The sequence below is a fragment of the Raphanus sativus genome, chromosome 4, assembly GCF_000801105.2.
Source record: "Raphanus sativus cultivar WK10039 chromosome 4, ASM80110v3, whole genome shotgun sequence".
Classification (NCBI taxonomy): domain Eukaryota; kingdom Viridiplantae; phylum Streptophyta; class Magnoliopsida; order Brassicales; family Brassicaceae; genus Raphanus; species Raphanus sativus.
In genome coordinates, this window is record NC_079514.1 from 39,806,457 (window position 1) to 39,823,366 (window position 16,910).

The 16,910-nt window shown below is 35.9% G+C and overlaps 3 protein-coding genes across 3 annotated transcripts; all 3 read right to left on the reverse strand.

The window, feature by feature from the left end:
* Positions 1-1,152: 1,152 nt before the first annotated feature.
* On the reverse strand, positions 1,153-7,221 carry LOC108855414 (uncharacterized). Its single transcript, XM_018629225.2, has 21 exons — positions 7,056-7,221; positions 5,970-6,965; positions 5,810-5,887; positions 5,501-5,705; positions 5,247-5,406; positions 5,017-5,091; positions 4,754-4,840; positions 4,568-4,657; positions 4,395-4,476; positions 4,253-4,312; positions 4,124-4,176; positions 3,880-4,046; positions 3,340-3,550; positions 3,129-3,186; positions 2,981-3,037; positions 2,632-2,877; positions 2,164-2,228; positions 2,014-2,070; positions 1,844-1,937; positions 1,577-1,717; positions 1,153-1,480 (listed from the first exon to the last, which is right to left on the reverse strand). Exons 2-21 carry the CDS (start codon positions 6,948-6,950, stop codon positions 1,307-1,309), a joined length of 3,141 nt encoding a protein of 1,046 aa, XP_018484727.1. The 5' UTR covers positions 6,951-6,965; positions 7,056-7,221; the 3' UTR covers positions 1,153-1,306.
* A 4,167-nt stretch (positions 7,222-11,388) lies between these two features.
* Positions 11,389-13,025, reverse strand: LOC108852109 (UDP-glycosyltransferase 73C2). The gene has a single exon (XM_018625605.2). It carries the CDS (start codon positions 12,974-12,976, stop codon positions 11,486-11,488), a length of 1,491 nt encoding a protein of 496 aa, XP_018481107.1. The 5' UTR covers positions 12,977-13,025; the 3' UTR covers positions 11,389-11,485.
* An 832-nt stretch (positions 13,026-13,857) lies between these two features.
* LOC108854439 (UDP-glycosyltransferase 73C1) lies at positions 13,858-15,500 on the reverse strand. Its single transcript, XM_018628004.2, has one exon. The coding sequence runs from the start codon at positions 15,452-15,454 to the stop codon at positions 13,964-13,966; it is 1,491 nt and encodes a 496-aa protein (XP_018483506.2). The 5' UTR covers positions 15,455-15,500; the 3' UTR covers positions 13,858-13,963.
* Between the last annotated feature and the right edge of the window lie 1,410 nt (positions 15,501-16,910).

Consider the following 16,910-nt stretch of genomic DNA (forward strand, 5'->3'; position numbering starts at 1 on the left):
TAAATTTGTGATGAAAAACGACTAATCTAGTCATTCTAAATCATTTATAAATGTTTAAGAATCATTTATAAAATATATATTGGTTTAAAAATCCAACTTCAGCTCCTAAATATTAAACCCTAAATAATTATCATTAAATGTATTTTTTAAATAGTAGCCAGTTTATGATATTTGAAGCAATTTTCTGGGCACGGGTTATCATTTTTAACACATGGACACGACTCTGTTCATGCTTGCATTTTCAAGTTGTTATATTTTGAATCCTCATATATTTTTCTTTATTTACATAGTAAACTCATCTTCCATTGCTATGGATGAAACTTAATATACTCATCCAATGAATAAAATTGGCTACTTATAGATCCACTCCAATACATCTTATTTTTTATAAAAAGATTTTTTTAGCAATTCATACCAACTCTCATTTGGAGAGTGAGTCTGTCTAGCAGTAAAGAAAAAGTGAAGCATTGTGCTAGTGTGTAAGGTTTGGCATCATGAATTGATAGAGAGAAAAGAAATGAAGATCAAAATCAGTTCACTTGACATCATGAATTGTGTTGTTTCTCTTAGCTTTTTTTTTTTTTTTTTTTTGGTCAAAATTGTTTCTCTTAGCTTATTCAGAGAAAAATAGAGGTTAGAAGTTTGTAGCTAGCTGTAAGGAAGAATGACCTCGGAACCTAAAGTAAATCTGATCTCTTCATAGAAAATTTTAAGTGTGGTGGTTAAATTGTGCATTTGGTACTGATCACTTTTTGAGAGGCAAAAAATTTGATTTGTTAAGTTGAAAGTCTACTTATCTGATCAATAAAACTTGCATCTTATTCACCCATCTCCATAAATGAAAAGAAAATGCAATAATTAAGATTGTCCTTACAATTTTACCATCTTCCTAGACTCTAAACCCTCTTTCCATAAATTCCATTGTTTCTAGGAAGATAAGTTGCAGTTGAACTCTATAAAATCACCATCTCATTATCCAAATTTGGAGAGTGAGAGTCTATCTTCCTTATTGATCTTTTTTATTCAACAAAAGCTATAAGATTCTGTGGTCATTAACGCATAACTCACATCCATTACTTTGTTTTACAATACTTATGGTGTAGCATTTGAATAAACGTGGACTACAATGAGCAGAAAATGAAAGAAACAATGTTAATGTAAAATCCAAATTATAACATTTTGCTTTCTTAAAATATTTCTTTCCAGTAAGAACAGAAGGTAAAATCTGAATCTAAAAGGTAAAACAAAAGGAGTTTCGTTTCTAATCTACAAAATATACACATGTCTCTATTGTTCGTAAGAAAACTCACTCATCCACTCTTTCATCCATCTTTAACGACTCCTTAGGTTGTTTCAAATCAAAATTGTCTTCCGCCTCGGTTTTCTTGTCAGTGATCTGGTGCGAACGAACCGGTTTCTGCAGCATGGATGCTCCTTTGAACCTCACCATTTGGTAGCTCACCTTTACATACTTGCTGAGCTGTAACAATAAAGTGTTTCATTGGTTATGAGATTCAAATTTCAGAAACTACACAATTCACAAATGAATAATATCCATTGTGGTGGGGGGGGTTACCTGTTCAGGTGCGAGTTTTCTGAACCCAAATTTGTTAATCCAGAAGGGCTCTGCCTCTTCAGCTGCTGGAACCATGATGCTTTCGACATTCAGGAACGAGAGTAGCTTCTCAACGCAGGAAAATAGCAACTGAAAGTAGCCCTGTTTTGTGTTACATAAAACCATGAAACTCGGTTAAGCAGGAAAAGGAACCTCACTGGTCCATCAATCAGGAAACACAATTAATCTTCTAGATATGATTTGTAAATGGGACAATAAGACATTTACCTTCTCTCGGCTGCAGATGCGTGTTGCAACTAGTGGAAGTTCTGCAACCTCTCGTCCAAATACTCGTACTAGTCCAGCAGAGACAACAGTTTCACTACATAAATTCGCAGCAGCAAAATAAATATATGGCTTCTGGTTTATATTAAAATCGAGGAAAAGATCTTTCTTACTTCACAGTCAAAACAGCACAGCAGATTCCCCCGTAGTCTTGTCCTTGCATACTCTTCCTAAACGAAAAAATGCACTTTGATTGTTAATGAAAGTGTTATTGGAATCAAAAGTCAGGCTAGTTGAAGCAGGCATGATGGAAGAGTCCTTACCCGTAAACCATTCTTGGAATAAGATTACGTCCAGAAACTGGATCAACTATAGGATCAAAGCAATCCTGAAAAAAGAAAGCATTCACATGGTATAAGTTTTGAGGAACTTTACTAAAGGAACGTTAGTCATACGATGACCCATGCAACGGAATACAAAGGTTATGCCTTACTTTATTTTTAACTTGTAGATATACAAATAGAGATGTTCGTAGATACTAACCAAATCTAAGATGAAACAAAATAAACATGATTTAAGTTTTTAAGTAACTATACTAAAGATAATGTAGACCTATGCAACCTTCCTTCACTCTGCTAGGTACCCTGCCCCATAATTTTCTAACCAATACTAAATGAAAAGAGAAGTAGCAATAAGCTATGCCAATTCGTACTTTGTCTTACAGTACCACTTATCAGATTGGAAAAAAAAGGATCGCTAAGAAATAAAGTTACAACTGCAAAGCCGCTTACATGAAAAATAGCCAATGCCTGAGACAGTAACATCCGGCTTTCAGGAGAAGTAACTTTGCCGCTGATCAGTCTCCATCTGATGTCTAGATGACTGACGGAATCAACATCAGTTCTTCCTTGCTTCATGCGTATTATTTCCAGAGACGAATCTGAAAGATTCTCCGCCTCACCAAGCAGTAACTTCTGCAAAGTGGAGTTGATCCTCGTACAGTCCATAGAGCAAAACCAATTTCCTTTAGGTAATTCCTGTCAGAAAATCATATTATATCGTGTTAGCTGAAAATCTGGAAGATCTAATATGTGCAAGAACGAAGAAGCTATAAGCTGGGGATAGAGCTATGCCGTCCACCTTTAAATCCACAATGTTGTGACTACTCAGACATCCAATGTGGTACTCCTTTTCACACTGTTGCAATGTAAATACAAGTAACAGTAGTTATTATTAGTGTGACATGCAAATAATCTAATTAAGGATCTCGCAACGATTGATGAAATACCTGATCACATATAATGATTGTCCGTGGCCCGAATCCGGATCTGCAGAAATCAGAACCACTGCGGACAAAAATAAGTTAAGATGTTTAATATACTGGGTTCGTGCACATATTAGTAATGCCCAACTAAATCGAAGGACATGGTAGTTAAATAATTTTAAGCATACCGCACATTCAAAAGAAGAAGAAATTAGACTCGGCCCAGAATAATTACCTGCATAGTACACACCCATTTGTTTCAGCTTCCATGTTCTTGACAACTCGAATGCATCGTCCAGCTAACTGCTCAGCATGATCAACTCCTTCTAGTTGACCAGGTGCAGATGCATTAACATTGTACTCTCCAACAGTCTCGCTCTTGGAATTTTTCTCGCAGTATTTGCAATGCCAGTTACCACGAGGAATACTTGGAAGGGAAACACATTCTACACAGACACCAGATAGATAAGTTGAGAAAAATAATCGAATTTCAACAGAATGATCCAAAACATAAGAATATCAACAGACTCTACTGTTTGAGAGACATGATCTGACATACAGAAAAGAAGTTAAAATTGTAAAGGTTTTTCGAAGTGATCCTGCCTATAGATATATTCATACTTTTTCTAGATCAGTAAATAATCATACAATTAACTCATGCTGCATGCAATATGTAACCAACAAGTGTAGATACTGAACTATAGGAAAAGTTATTCAAGAGGCAAAGAAAGAAAGTGAAATGCATGCTGCAAAACTGTTTTAAGTACAGCTTTACCTATGTGGAAGGCTCTTGGACAACTATCGCAGCGCAGAAGATTTCCACCATCAGCACAAATGACACACAAGTCGTCATTTTCATTAGCAGAATATTTCCGGCCTTGTGAGAAAGTCATTGCCCATTCGTGAAGCGACACACCATTAGATGTATATATGTAAAAATAACTGCAATAAATAGAGAATAATAAGACATTGAAGGAATGCAAAACTCCAATAGAAAAGAGATAGGAGAAAATTCGTACGGTTTTCTGCGAGATGTCCAGCCTGCATGAGCTTCGAACACGGATGGGCTCACCTGCACGAAAAAATGCAAGATTAAGAACGAATTGATAATGCCTGAATCATGATGTACAGTGTATAATATCAAGTACCTCACACTTGCAGCAGTAACAGTAAATTCCGGCACCCATTTTGTGGCCTCCAAGCAATTTCTGCCCACAGTGATATTACGTCTTAAAAGAGAAGGTCAGGTCCAGAGATATATATAACCACACGTAGGATAAGGTAGCTAACCTGTCCGCGGGCATAGTATCCTAGTTCAGTCCCATCTGGTAATCCCTCTCTCTCAAACACTAACTTATGCAATCCTTGATCCCTGCATGCAAAGAGATATATGTAAAACATAATAGTTCGAAACCAGCAGAAAAATAAACAAAAGAAGTTTGCTACAAATAAAAGATACTAACCTTCTCGTTGTTCTACAACTCCTCTTTTTTGAAGAAGCAGAAAGGGGCACGCTTTTTAAAGCCTTGGGGGTCACAGAATGTTGGGCTAACCTTCAAAAATACAAGGAACCAGACACGTCAAAATACGACTCTTTATCATCAGCAGCGTTAGTTTGGCTAATATCATCATTAAGTAAAGATACCAACATCTTAAATTCAGATCTGCAATTATTATGTGAAGCTATATTTGTAGAAGCACTGAGCGCCTTTCCAACCAATGCTTGACGTAATGCCCTGAGACGCAGGTGGTAATTTAAATTTTGATGACCAGATTCAAGGAAAAAGGACATACATTACAATATAGCATATGCTTAAGCGACAACAAAATTGCAAAAAGAATCCTATCAATGCAATGGTTGATGAAGATGCAATACATACAAACATAAAAAAACCAGCAAAATGGTACCAACTTTCTTGTGATCTCCTGAGTGCTATTTCCCAGTGGTGATATAGATAGAGGCGACTTCAATGTGGATTCTGATCGTCTGAAAAAGCAAAACAAGACAGTAGAGAATGAGTATTTATACTAATGCATGATACCCGAAGAAAATAAAATAAAATTCCCTACACATAAGATGGAAATATAAATAGTAGAAGAGACACCTTATGACTAAGAGAACATAGAATAAAGGTTACCAACTTTCTTGTTATCTTCCATTTGCTCTTAGCCAGAGATGTTATGCACGCAGGCGCACTAGTTGGGGTCCTTTTAGCAGTAGGGCTGGTCTGAGAATTTTCTATCTCTGAGCATGACAAACACAGTAACCCTCTATGGCCAAAAGAGGAAAAATGGCCCACGCCTAGAAACCACATGCATTAAGTTCAATATGACCACATAATCAAAGCAATCGTTACATTTAAGAACACGCTAGGGAGAAATAATATGACACTCACCTTTGCATCTTTTACAGGTGAAGCATTTTTCTTTAGACGCACTATCAACAGCATCAAGAATTTTTGCTCGAAGAGAATGTAGAGGAGCGTTCCTACAAATCTTCAGAACATCTAGCAGGCTCTTACCATTCTCAAAGCAAATATATTGTGATGCTCGTTTGTATTGCTTATTAGCATGAATCTCAAATTGGGAAGTTGTAACGACCTACAAAAAGAACGTGTTTATGTACACCAGAATATTTCTGACAGAATAACTAGAGATTATAATAGTCAACCTGCATAACGAGTTGCAGAGTAACATATTCTTACATTAGACCAATCACAGGAGGAACACGAACACAAAATTCCACCATCTGTAATGATGCCACGTAGACCAAAGCCTTGAGACTAAAACATTAAAAAATAACTACTTAGATTATGCTAGAATGAAATGGTCACAAAATACAAAAACAAAACAGAATTTCCCAACCTGAGCAGTACCCGTATAAACCACCGACACACCATCAAGTATACCAGTCTCAAAAAGTTCCCTCACTGTATCTGGCCTTTTGCGGACTACAGTGGGTATACCAGCCAGACTCATAGAACGATTCTGCTCATCCAACCCCTCACTATCCAATTCTGACTCTGCCAGAACCTCTGCATCCTTAGGCACTAACTTGTTAACCTTCTTCAGTCTCGAAAACGATTTATAAATCTGTTTCGTACGCTTAAAAGATCCATTTCTATTCGCCTTCCACGCCAAATAAGGGTTTCCCATGGTTCTGTCTTTCGCCACCTCAAAATCCAAACTCCCTTCCGGAAGAATCTCTACCGGAACAGCTTCATGTAACAATTCTTCAAACTGTATATCATCAATCACAACATCAAATAATGTACAACTACTGCCACTCGCAGTACTATCCACTTCTCTGAACTTATCCCCCGCCATAATCTCAGCTAAGCTGCCAGTAACTGAGCGCTCTTCCTTAGCACTTCTCTCCACAAAGCTCTCAACAACTGTATTCTTAACGCAAGAACTCTCACTTATGTTAGTTTCAGCTAAGATGGCAGTAACTAAGCGCTCATCCTTAGCAGTTCTCTCCACAGAGCTCTCAACAACACTATTCTTAACGCAAGAACTCTCAGCAATGTTAGTTTCAGCTAAGCTGCCAGTAACTAAGCGCTCTTCCGCAGCAGTTCTCTCCACAGGGCTCTCAACAACAGTATTCTTAACGCAATAACTCTCAGTGACGCTAGGTTTCGACTCATTAAGACTAGCCGAGCTCTCAACAACAGTATTGTTAAGTTTAGTCCTCCTCGTTCTGGTGTAAACGATGAAACCATTGACCAGAGTCGTTTTGATTCGCTTACAGCTAATCCTCCTACTCCTCTCGCCGCCGTCGCCGTCTAAGGCCATCCGTTTAACCGAACTGATCCCGCCACCGCCGGGCGCGAACTCTTCCTTCATAGCAACGCAACGAATCTGCATAAAAGGAGAATCAAGGTGAGATTAATTGAGAAGGAAACAGATTCATGGAAACCTAATCGGAGAAACTATGGAATAAAAGCGAACCTTAGAAGAGTCTTAGAACGACTGGTTGGTTACGAATCGGCGGAGATATAGCATCTGATTTTGAATCTCGAAATCGATGAGTGAATTAGGGTTCAGGGGGGAGGCTGATCTGTAAGGGAAGAAGATGAACCAAACCAAACTCTCTCTCTCTCTCTCTCTCTCTCTCTCTTTGCAGCCATTGGGGGAAGAAGATAGCAAGTTACAGTGGCAATTTTTGTAATTATTATTTTTTACAAGGGTGGTTTGTTAAAGAAACTAAAGCAGGGCCCAATAAGGCCCGGATTGACTACAACGCACATAATTGCGTTTATATGTTTTGCCGTTTGCTATTTGTTAACAGCTTTGGCAGAAGCGGTTGAGGAACATACATTTGTTTTCTGGATTTGTTCTTCAATGTTCTTTCACTCTATTTTCAAATGTTAGTACATTTCTCTTCTTAAAAAATGATAAAAATGTGACATGTTCTGCTATTGTTTGATTTGTTTTCTTTCATGTTATGTTAGATAATGTTATGGTTTTAATTAAGATCTTAACTGTCTATTATGTGTTTTCTTTCCTCTTTCGTGATCTTTTCACTATTGATTCATTCATATCTATCTTATTAAAACAGAAACATTCTGTTGGACTTAACATTTATTTTGTAAGTTTTTAAATTAAATATACTTTTATACTTTATAGTTAAACCTACATTAAATCATTAATGTTCCTTTCTTTATACTATTATTCATGTTTCCAAACAATATACTTATTTCTTTATACTACTATCAATGTTTCCAAACAAATATTTTTTATACTACTATCAATGTTTCCAAACAATACAATAATTAATCTTAGTTATTTTATATCTATCATTTTCTCTTTAAAATTTTGTAGAAACGTCATAATTTCATAAATTGCAAAATAATAAAATTTAAAATTTGGATTATAAGATTACAAATATGAAACTATTCTAATTTAAATTAAATTAGATTACATATCGGTCATCCAACAGTTCAATCGGTTAGTCTCGGATTTTAATGATTTTTTTTAATATGAATATTTTAAAAACCTAAAATTGAATTGTCAGATCTCCGGATTAACCGGTATAATCACAATCGGGTTGAATTAAAAAACACTGATTTAAATGCAAAAATATTCTAAATTCACTCTTTAAAATTACCAAAATATTTGTTATATTATTAGTGAATTTTTTATCGTAAAATATTCCGCGCTTCCAAGCGCGGATCAAAATCTAGTCTTTTGTTATATGTAGACAATTTTTTCTGTTATTATCTTTTGGTTAATGATAGTATGGTTTAGGTTTCTAAAAAAATAGTGTTAAAACTAATAATTGGTGGAATCAATTTAATCATATATATTTTCAGTACAACACAATTAGGTTTTGAGTGATTTGTGTTAAATTCAAATCTTTACATGCCATCACATTCTAATCCTGAGTTTTAAGCAAAGCTACAACAAAAAAAGAAATCATCCTTTATGCAAAAATCTCATCATTAATTTTTTTGTAACATAGATGTGAAATACAGTATTAAGATACGATAGAGTTCAGCATCAACTCATAAAACTATAGGATAGTAATTATCAAGGTTACAAACACACAGATAGAGAGATAATCAAAAGACACAACACCACAAATTATACAAACAATGAACCAACACAAGTTGAACAAAACTCCCAAAAGTAAGAAGAAGATACGCATAATCTTCTTTCTCCTTCTTCTTCAATCAGATAGAGGAAATGCCAAAGGATCAGATCGAGTTGCCCAAATCTACATATATAGAAGAACCCGCTGGTTGGGTTCTTCTTCCTGAGGCTCTACGACAAGAGCCAACACCACCGTCATGTTTCGGTGCTGTGGAGAGAGGGTTTCATATGATGCTTTTGTGCTTTCTTTATAGACTTGCACAAATACATACATCTATAATGTCCCTTCTACGCTAGCAAAGTTACATACATGTGATAATACTTTTTGGTAAAATGTGATAATATTTAATATTTGGAAAAAAAATATGATGGGTTGAGAATTGGGAATCTTCCGAGGATATGCCATATTTTAATTGGCTACCCTTTTCACTTCAGCTCCAATCACACTCCATAAAATATATACTTTACTTTCTCGTTTACTTTAAGAAAATGGGATCCGATTTCATGAGTTATCTTGTCTGATGAACACATTAATAGTACCTAAGAAATTAAACAATAAAAGCCAATACGTGTGAAAGGTCATAAACCCTATGATGGATCATACGTATGCGATGGGATCATACGTATGCGATGACTTGACATATTGTATATTTATATTCTGTGCGTGCAAAATGCCTACAAAACATCAAACAACTAAAATCTCTGTCATGCAACTTTATTTTTGTTAGTCTGGTTCGTATTTTAAACCTAAGATATACATGATGTCAAAAAAAAAAAAAAAAAAACCTAAGATATACACATAGTTACGTAAACCATTAAACATCAGACGAATCACCAATTCACCATATTGATTATATCATTTTCGGTGATGATCAATTGTTATGTATTTATGTTGTTGATTCACGTGTATGCATTCACTGTATGCTTCTATGTGAGATAAACTGATATCTTTTTACGAGCAATCTTGCTATACGTTATACCGTGTAACCACAGTTTTGTAGTATTTTGAATTTATGGTTGTTAAAATATTTTAGAAACTATTCAGAATACTTGAATCGTGAAAAAGCGAAGCAACATTTTGTATGAGACTTTTGAGTCATAGGAAAATAGTGCTATACACTATAACACTGCTATAGTATAAATTTTTCTTTATTGATTTTATAAAAATAAAAGTATATTGTGAAACAATATAAGACGAGGAAAAAAATATATATAAGACGAGAATTAGGAATCTTCTATTGGATATGCCATATTTCCCTTGGCTGCGTTTTTTTAATTGTAGCTCCAACTGCACATCCATTCATATTTTCCAGATTTGATTTCATACTTCCCATAGATTTCAATTACATTGGGGTTTGCATTTATAAAAAAAATCTACTACATATTTTATAACTTGTTTTAATTTATCGTATATTTTGTAATTTATGATCTAATAAATATTTTGTAAATTTGTAAATAACAAAAAAAAAACAATCTAGAAAATAAGGATTTATTATTTCCTAAACTCACTCATTACCCTTAGAAAGTTAGAAATATGTAAAATGTTAAATCAATCCTGTTTATAGAAGTTAAGAAGCTGAATTTGACTCACTGACCATATGATTGCCACTTGTCAATTGCAACTTGAACTTCAGAAAACAAGGCATTGCTGTTTTAAACTTATATTTTTATAAAATTATATATATATATATATATATATATGTTAAATACATGGATTTGCACAGGTTAATGTAATAACATCTCTAAAAGTGACTCTCAGTGTAAATCACTCTAATAACAATTAACAACGTTACGTTTTCTCTGTGATGGTGTCGTGGGTTGTTGTCGGGATGATCAATTTCAGGGACAGTGACACTTACATGACAGTGTTATTTCCAGTTCAAGATCTGATCATTCATCTCACTTCCGAGTTAATAGGCTTTGATATATTATTGGGCGTTCTAGTAACACAATTTCAAAGCCCATCCATATTATATTAGTAACCGAACCGAACCGTCGGTTTTCGGTTAACCGAAGTTTTTAAAAAAATTCCAAAATAAACCGAATGAAATTTCGGTTCGGTTCGGTTATCGGTTTTTTTTCGGTTTTCAAATTTATTTCCGAAAATAACCGATTTTAAAAAATTCCGGTTAATTTTGGTATAGTTTTTCCAAAATATTCGGGTATTTTCAGTTAAAGTCGGTTATTTCAGATAGTTTTGGTTATTTTTGGGTTATTCGGTTATTTTTGGTTCGGTTTTTTGGTTATTTTCGGTTATTATCGGTTATTTTCGGCTTTTACAATTTTTAATTTTTTTAAAACAATCGAAAACCGAACCGAACCGATAACCGAATTAATTTTCAAACTCATACCGAATTGAAAACCGAACCGAACCGAAAACCGAAAAAAACCGGTTCGGTCCGGTTCGGACAAAAATCGCAGGCCTACTTTGTTATGTCATAAGGAGGAAAAGGATTGTTGTTGAGAAGTCTTCAACAAGAGAAACAAACACAGTGATGATATGTCTAAAGCTTTGAGGAGTATTTAGAAGCAATGCCGAAGCTGTAATCTTCAGAAATCAGAGCCACTAGCTTTCAACTCTCAATTTAACAAAAAAAATACTATAAACTTGCTTTTCCCACTATTTAAATGTGTGAATATGAAAAAAAAAACTTATTTAGTGTACATACTTTGATATAAATTCGATTATGCAACCTTACATAAACGATGATTTTTTTTGTGAAGTTTAATAACTGATAAAATATTACATGATCAATTATATAATCGAGATTAACAATACGTACAATTCACTTCTTGGATTGTGCTAGTTTCATTATGTCTTCAAGGAAGCATGTGATGTTAGAGTGAGAAGAGCCACCTTCTTCAACAGCCTTGTGAGCCAATTGTCCAAGCTCTTCAACTCTTTTCCTTCTCTCTTTTGCCTCATCACTCTCACCCATCAAATCTTCAACTGCCTTCTTCACTCCTTCCTTATCCACCAACACTCCTATCTTCTCCTCTTCACCCCATCTCATGACCTCTTCAACCCCAACACTCACACCCGCTTTTAAAACCTGCACAACAAGTTTCTGGTTGCAAAACTGGTCCCCAAACAATGGCCAAGTGATCAGTGGAACACCTGATGTGATCCCTTCAAGAGTCGAGTTCCATCCACAGTGTGTTAAGAATCCTCCAACGGCGGGGTGTGAAAGGATAAGAACTTGAGGCGACCATCCTCTGATTAGAAGCCCTCTCTCTTTGGTTCTTTCTTCGAAACCGCTCTCCAATAGCCACTCAGCTAGCTCATCATACTTCTCCCAACCTCTTATGACCCAGATGAAAGGTCTTTGGGATTCCTCGAGGCCTAGCCCTAGCTCTCTGAGCTGAGCAAGAGGAACGTTGCATATACTTCCAAGGCAAACATATATCACTGACCTCTTTCCTTTAGAATCAAGCCATTTAAGACACTCATCTTGATCAACGGCTGCTTGGTTTCCTCTTTGAGCCTTGTCTACACCTACCTTGTTGCACAAGGAAACGGGCCCTATTGACCATACTTTACCAGCCCTAGCCTCCTTGTAGTCCTTCACATAAGCAGACTCCAAATCTTGAAATGTGTTGACGATTACACCATAGGATGCGTCATCAGCTTCTACCTGTTCAGTCAAGATTTGTTTCCAGTCTCCACTATCATTTGCTATAGTAACCTGAGGTTTTGTAAATTCAACACTATCAGGAAAATTAGGAACCAAGAAACACTCTTTGTCTGACTTTAAGGCCTCCAGGATCTGGAGGTTTCTGTGTAGAATATGCATACACAGAAGACAAAAGGAAGATACGCCATGAAAAACAATCTTTGGGATATTGAGTTTCTTGGCGATTTTGCTTGTGTAAGGCAAACAAAAGTCAGATATTAGACATGTTGGTTTAGGTTTCATCTCTTCCATGAGCTTCATGACCGGCTCTTCGACCATATTCACTGCTTTAAAGAAAGGTATGATCAACTCCATTGAATCAAGTGAATCTACGTTTTCGTGTTCTTCAAGCAAACCAACTTCTTGAAATGGAATCTTCACATGCTCCAGCCTAATGGGCAAGCCGGACTGGATGGCCCGGCTTAGGACATTCTTGAACCTCGATGTGTTTTGAGGGGTCGTGATAATTGTTATGGTCACACCACGCTGAGCCAAGAGCCTTGCAATATCAACCATGGGGATCATGTGGCCTTGAGCCATGAAAGGGAAGAGAACAAAGTGAAGAGGAGGATGAAGTTTTTGGTTTGTTGTTTCGGAAGCCATGAGGAACTCTCTCTCAAACTTTTTTTTTTCTTTTTTCTTTTTATTTGGATGCTGTGAGTTTGTATATTTGTCTTTGCATAGATATATGTATATATATTGACTGAAGAGAAGGAAAACAAACTTGGAAGACAAGGAAATAATATAAAATGACGCATTGGCTTATTCGCTAGTCGCTACAACAATATAGCCCACATGATAGCACTGTTTATTTCGTGGCAGGCACTCCTGTTCCTTTTTGTATTCATATAACCCAAAAAATAAACGAAATATTATTGGGAACTACGTCGAAAACTAAAGGGATAAAAGATATCAAAAATAATATCTTAGTAAAACTGGGTGAGTTTGGATAATTTTAAGTAAATTTAGGTTTCCCTTTTCGAAAAAGAAGAAGTAAATTTAGGATTTTACCACCTGTTCTATATTCAGCATCTCTTCGTATGTCTTGAACAAAATCATTACGTATATCGGTATAAGAATGTGACAAAAACGTAAGATATGGGCCTTGTCAAATGCACATTATTGACAAAAAGAAAATATGGCACCCGATGTTGATACCTTCACATGCCCATGTCCCATGTCCCATTCTCCATTTTATACTTATTCTTTTCCTCTCAATTCTTTAAACAACATTTTGATTAGAGAATTAAGTAGACCGAAAGTCATAAAATACCTCAAAATTAAGATACGTTTAAAATAGCTATCTCATGTGAAAATATAGATTAAATACTATAAAAATACAAAGAAAAACCGTAATTTCCGTATTCACCCACAATTTCTACGTTACTGTTCAGGAAGCAAAATGGCTTATTGCTTACAAAACATATAGAGACTAGTACGTTCCGTTGCCACTCACATGTGTTCTTTTGTACTCATAAACCCCAAAGTGAAATATCTTTGAGAACTACGTTGAAAATAAACAGAAAAGTGCAGTTACAAAAAAAAAAATTATTACATGAATAGATAATCCTATCAAAAGCAACAATACAATTAATTCTTGATTTGTGCTTGTTCAATTATGTCTTGTAAGAGTAAAGTGATGTTGGAATGAGAAGAGCCTCCTTCATCAACAGCCTTGTGAGCCAACTCTCCAAACTCTTTGACTCTTTCTCTTCTCTCTATAGCTTCATCACTATCACCCATCAATGCTTCCACTGCTTTCTTCACCCCTTCTTTATCCACCAACACTCCTATCTTCTCCTCTTCTCCCCAGCTCATTGAATCTTCAACACCAGCTCGCACACCAACTTTTAACACCTGAGCCGCCAGTTTCTCATTGCAAAACTGGTCTCCAAACAATGGCCACGTGAGCAATGGAACACCCGAAGTGATTCCTTCGATAGTTGAGTTCCATCCACAGTGTGTCAAGAATCCTCCCACGGCAGGATGTGTAAGGATAAGCATTTGAGGTGACCACCCTCTTATGAGAAGACCTCTTTCTTTGATTCTTTCTTTAAACCCACTCTCTGACAGCCACTCAACTAATTCATCATACTTCTCCCAACCTCTTATGACCCATACGAAAGGTCTTTGTGACTCCTCTAGGCCAAGCCCTAGCTCCTTGAGCTGAGACAGAGGAAGATTACACATACTTCCAAGGCAAATATATAGCACCGACCCTTCTTCTTTAGAATCAAGCCATCTGACACACTCATCTTGATCAATGGCAGCTTTATTTCCCCTCTCAGCTTTGTCTGCTCCTTCCTTGTTGCACAAGGAAACCGGTCCGATGCTCCATACCTTACCTGCCTTGACCTTCCGGTAGGCTCTAACATAAGCCGGCTCAAGCTCTTCAAAGGTATTGACAATGACACCATAAGAAGTGTTGTCACCTTCTTGCATTCCATCTAAAATCTCTTTCCAAACTCCAACACCGTGTGTGATCATTGGAATCTGAGATTTTGTGAACTCAGCTTTGTCAGGAAAGTTTGGAATGGAGAAGTACTCCTTGTCAGACTCTATAGTATCCAAAAAATCGTAGTGTTGCCGCATGATGTGCATGCAAAGAAGATTGAAGCAACACATGCCATGAAAGATGATATTTGGTATACCAAAGTTCTTGGCGATTCTGTTTGTGAAAGGCAAACACATGTCGGCGATTATGCAGTTTGGTCTAGGCCTAATCTCTTTCAAGAGCTTCTCCACCGGTTCCTCGAGCGTGATAATGGATTTGAAGAAAGGCATTGATGCTGCCAGTGAATCTAGCAAGTCTAAATTCTCATGTCCTTCTGATGAACTCGATTCTTGAGATGGAAACTTCACCTGGACAAGATTGATGGGAAGGCCGGACTGGATGGCCCGGTTAAGAACGTTCTTGAACCGGTCAGCGTTGTGAGGGGTAGTGACAATGGTTATAGTCACACCACGCTGAGCCAAGAGCCTAGCAATATCGACCATGGGGATCATGTGGCCTTGAGACATGAAAGGGAAGAGAACAAAGTGAAGAGGAAGAGGACATTGTTGGGTTGTTTCTGAAGCCATGAGAAGTTTTTTTTTTTGCTTTGGTTTGGTTTGGTTGTGTGTTCTTACATATACCTGGTGATGTAAGAGAGAACGTAAGCAAAATGGCGTTATTATAATAAAATGCAGTTTGGTCCACATATATTATTAGTACAGAACATTTCGTGGCGGGGACATGTGTTCTTTTGTATTCATGTAACTATAAGCCAAAAATAATTAGAGAAATTTTCTTGAGAACTACGTTGAATATATTGTGGAGAGTTCTCAGCCGCAAATACAAATTTTGGATAAAGAAAAAAGAGAAATGAAACTTGACTCTTGACTTCTATCTATAGACAAGTAGGGGTGGGCACGGAGCGGATATCCGGAATTTTAAGGATATCCGTGATCCGATCCGTGCCTTGCGAATATTCGATTTTTTGATCCGATCCGATCCGTAACTCTTCGGATATCCGGAACACCGGATATCCGCGAATATCCGAATTTTTGCCGGATATCCGATTCGATCCGTAAAAAATAATAAAAAATTAAAAAAATAAATGAAAATAAAAGAAAAAGAAGAAAATTTGAAATAAAATAATAATATTTCATTAATTATTTTTTTAAAACTACATACTTTCAAAATTTTTAATAACTAAATAATTAATTTAGTGAATAAAAACATTATAAAACTTATATAAAGATATAAAAGTGTATATATTATATAATTTTATAAACATGTATACATATATATGTATATAACGGATCGGATCGGATATTCGTTTCTAAAAATATTAGTATTTGTGATTTGCTTCGTCTTTGACGGATATTGGATTTTAGTATTTGCTTCGATTCGTTAAATTACGGATATTCGGATTTTTCGGATCGAATCGAAACGAATAACGGATCGAATCAAAATTTACGAATATTTTGCCCACCCCTATAGACAAGTACATATTTAAAACATATCTCAAAGAAACAACAAAAAATCCCTAAAATTACTTAAAATGTTTACATTCAATTATTTTTCCAGCGATATTGACATAGTGGAAAGACCTAAAATTACTTAGAATATTTATCTTCAAAATAAACCAAAGTATATAAGATAAAAATATTATTAAACAACAACGCTATCAATATTTTAATTTCACTTACCTTAGAAAAAATATATATATTTAAATTACACTTGTTGCATAGTCTCTTCTAAGTGATGTTAGAATGAGAAGAGCCTTCTTCCACAACCTTGTGACCAAATACTCCAAGCTCTTTAGCTCTTCTTCTCTCTCTATTTTGTACCATCACTCTCACCCAGAGGTTATCCCTTCAAGAGTTGAGGAACCTTAGAATCAAGACATTTTAAGGCACTCGTCTATATTAATGTCTGATTTGTTTGTTTCCCTTCTCAGCTTGGTATGGTCCCACCTTATTGCACAAGGAAACTGGTCCAATGGACAATGCTTTACTGGACCTTGTTTCCTTGAAGTCTTTGACCTAAGCA

Bases quoted from the DNA above. Each gene is read 5' to 3' on its own strand.
- LOC108855414 (XM_018629225.2), bottom strand. From the start codon at position 6,950: ATGAAGGAAGAGTTCGCGCCCGGCGGTGGCGGGATCAGTTCGGTTAAA. The intron at 5,407-5,500 runs GTGAGTGTCATA...TGTGGTTTCTAG, and splicing joins CACCTGTAAAAGATGCAAAG to GCGTGGGCCATTTTTCCTCT. The intron at 2,878-2,980 runs GTGGACGGCATA...ATTTTCTGACAG, and splicing joins ACAACATTGTGGATTTAAAG to GAATTACCTAAAGGAAATTG.
- LOC108852109 (XM_018625605.2), bottom strand. From the start codon at position 12,976: ATGGCTTCCGAAACAACAAACCAAAAACTTCATCCTCCTCTTCACTTT.
- LOC108854439 (XM_018628004.2), bottom strand. From the start codon at position 15,454: ATGGCTTCAGAAACAACCCAACAATGTCCTCTTCCTCTTCACTTTGTT.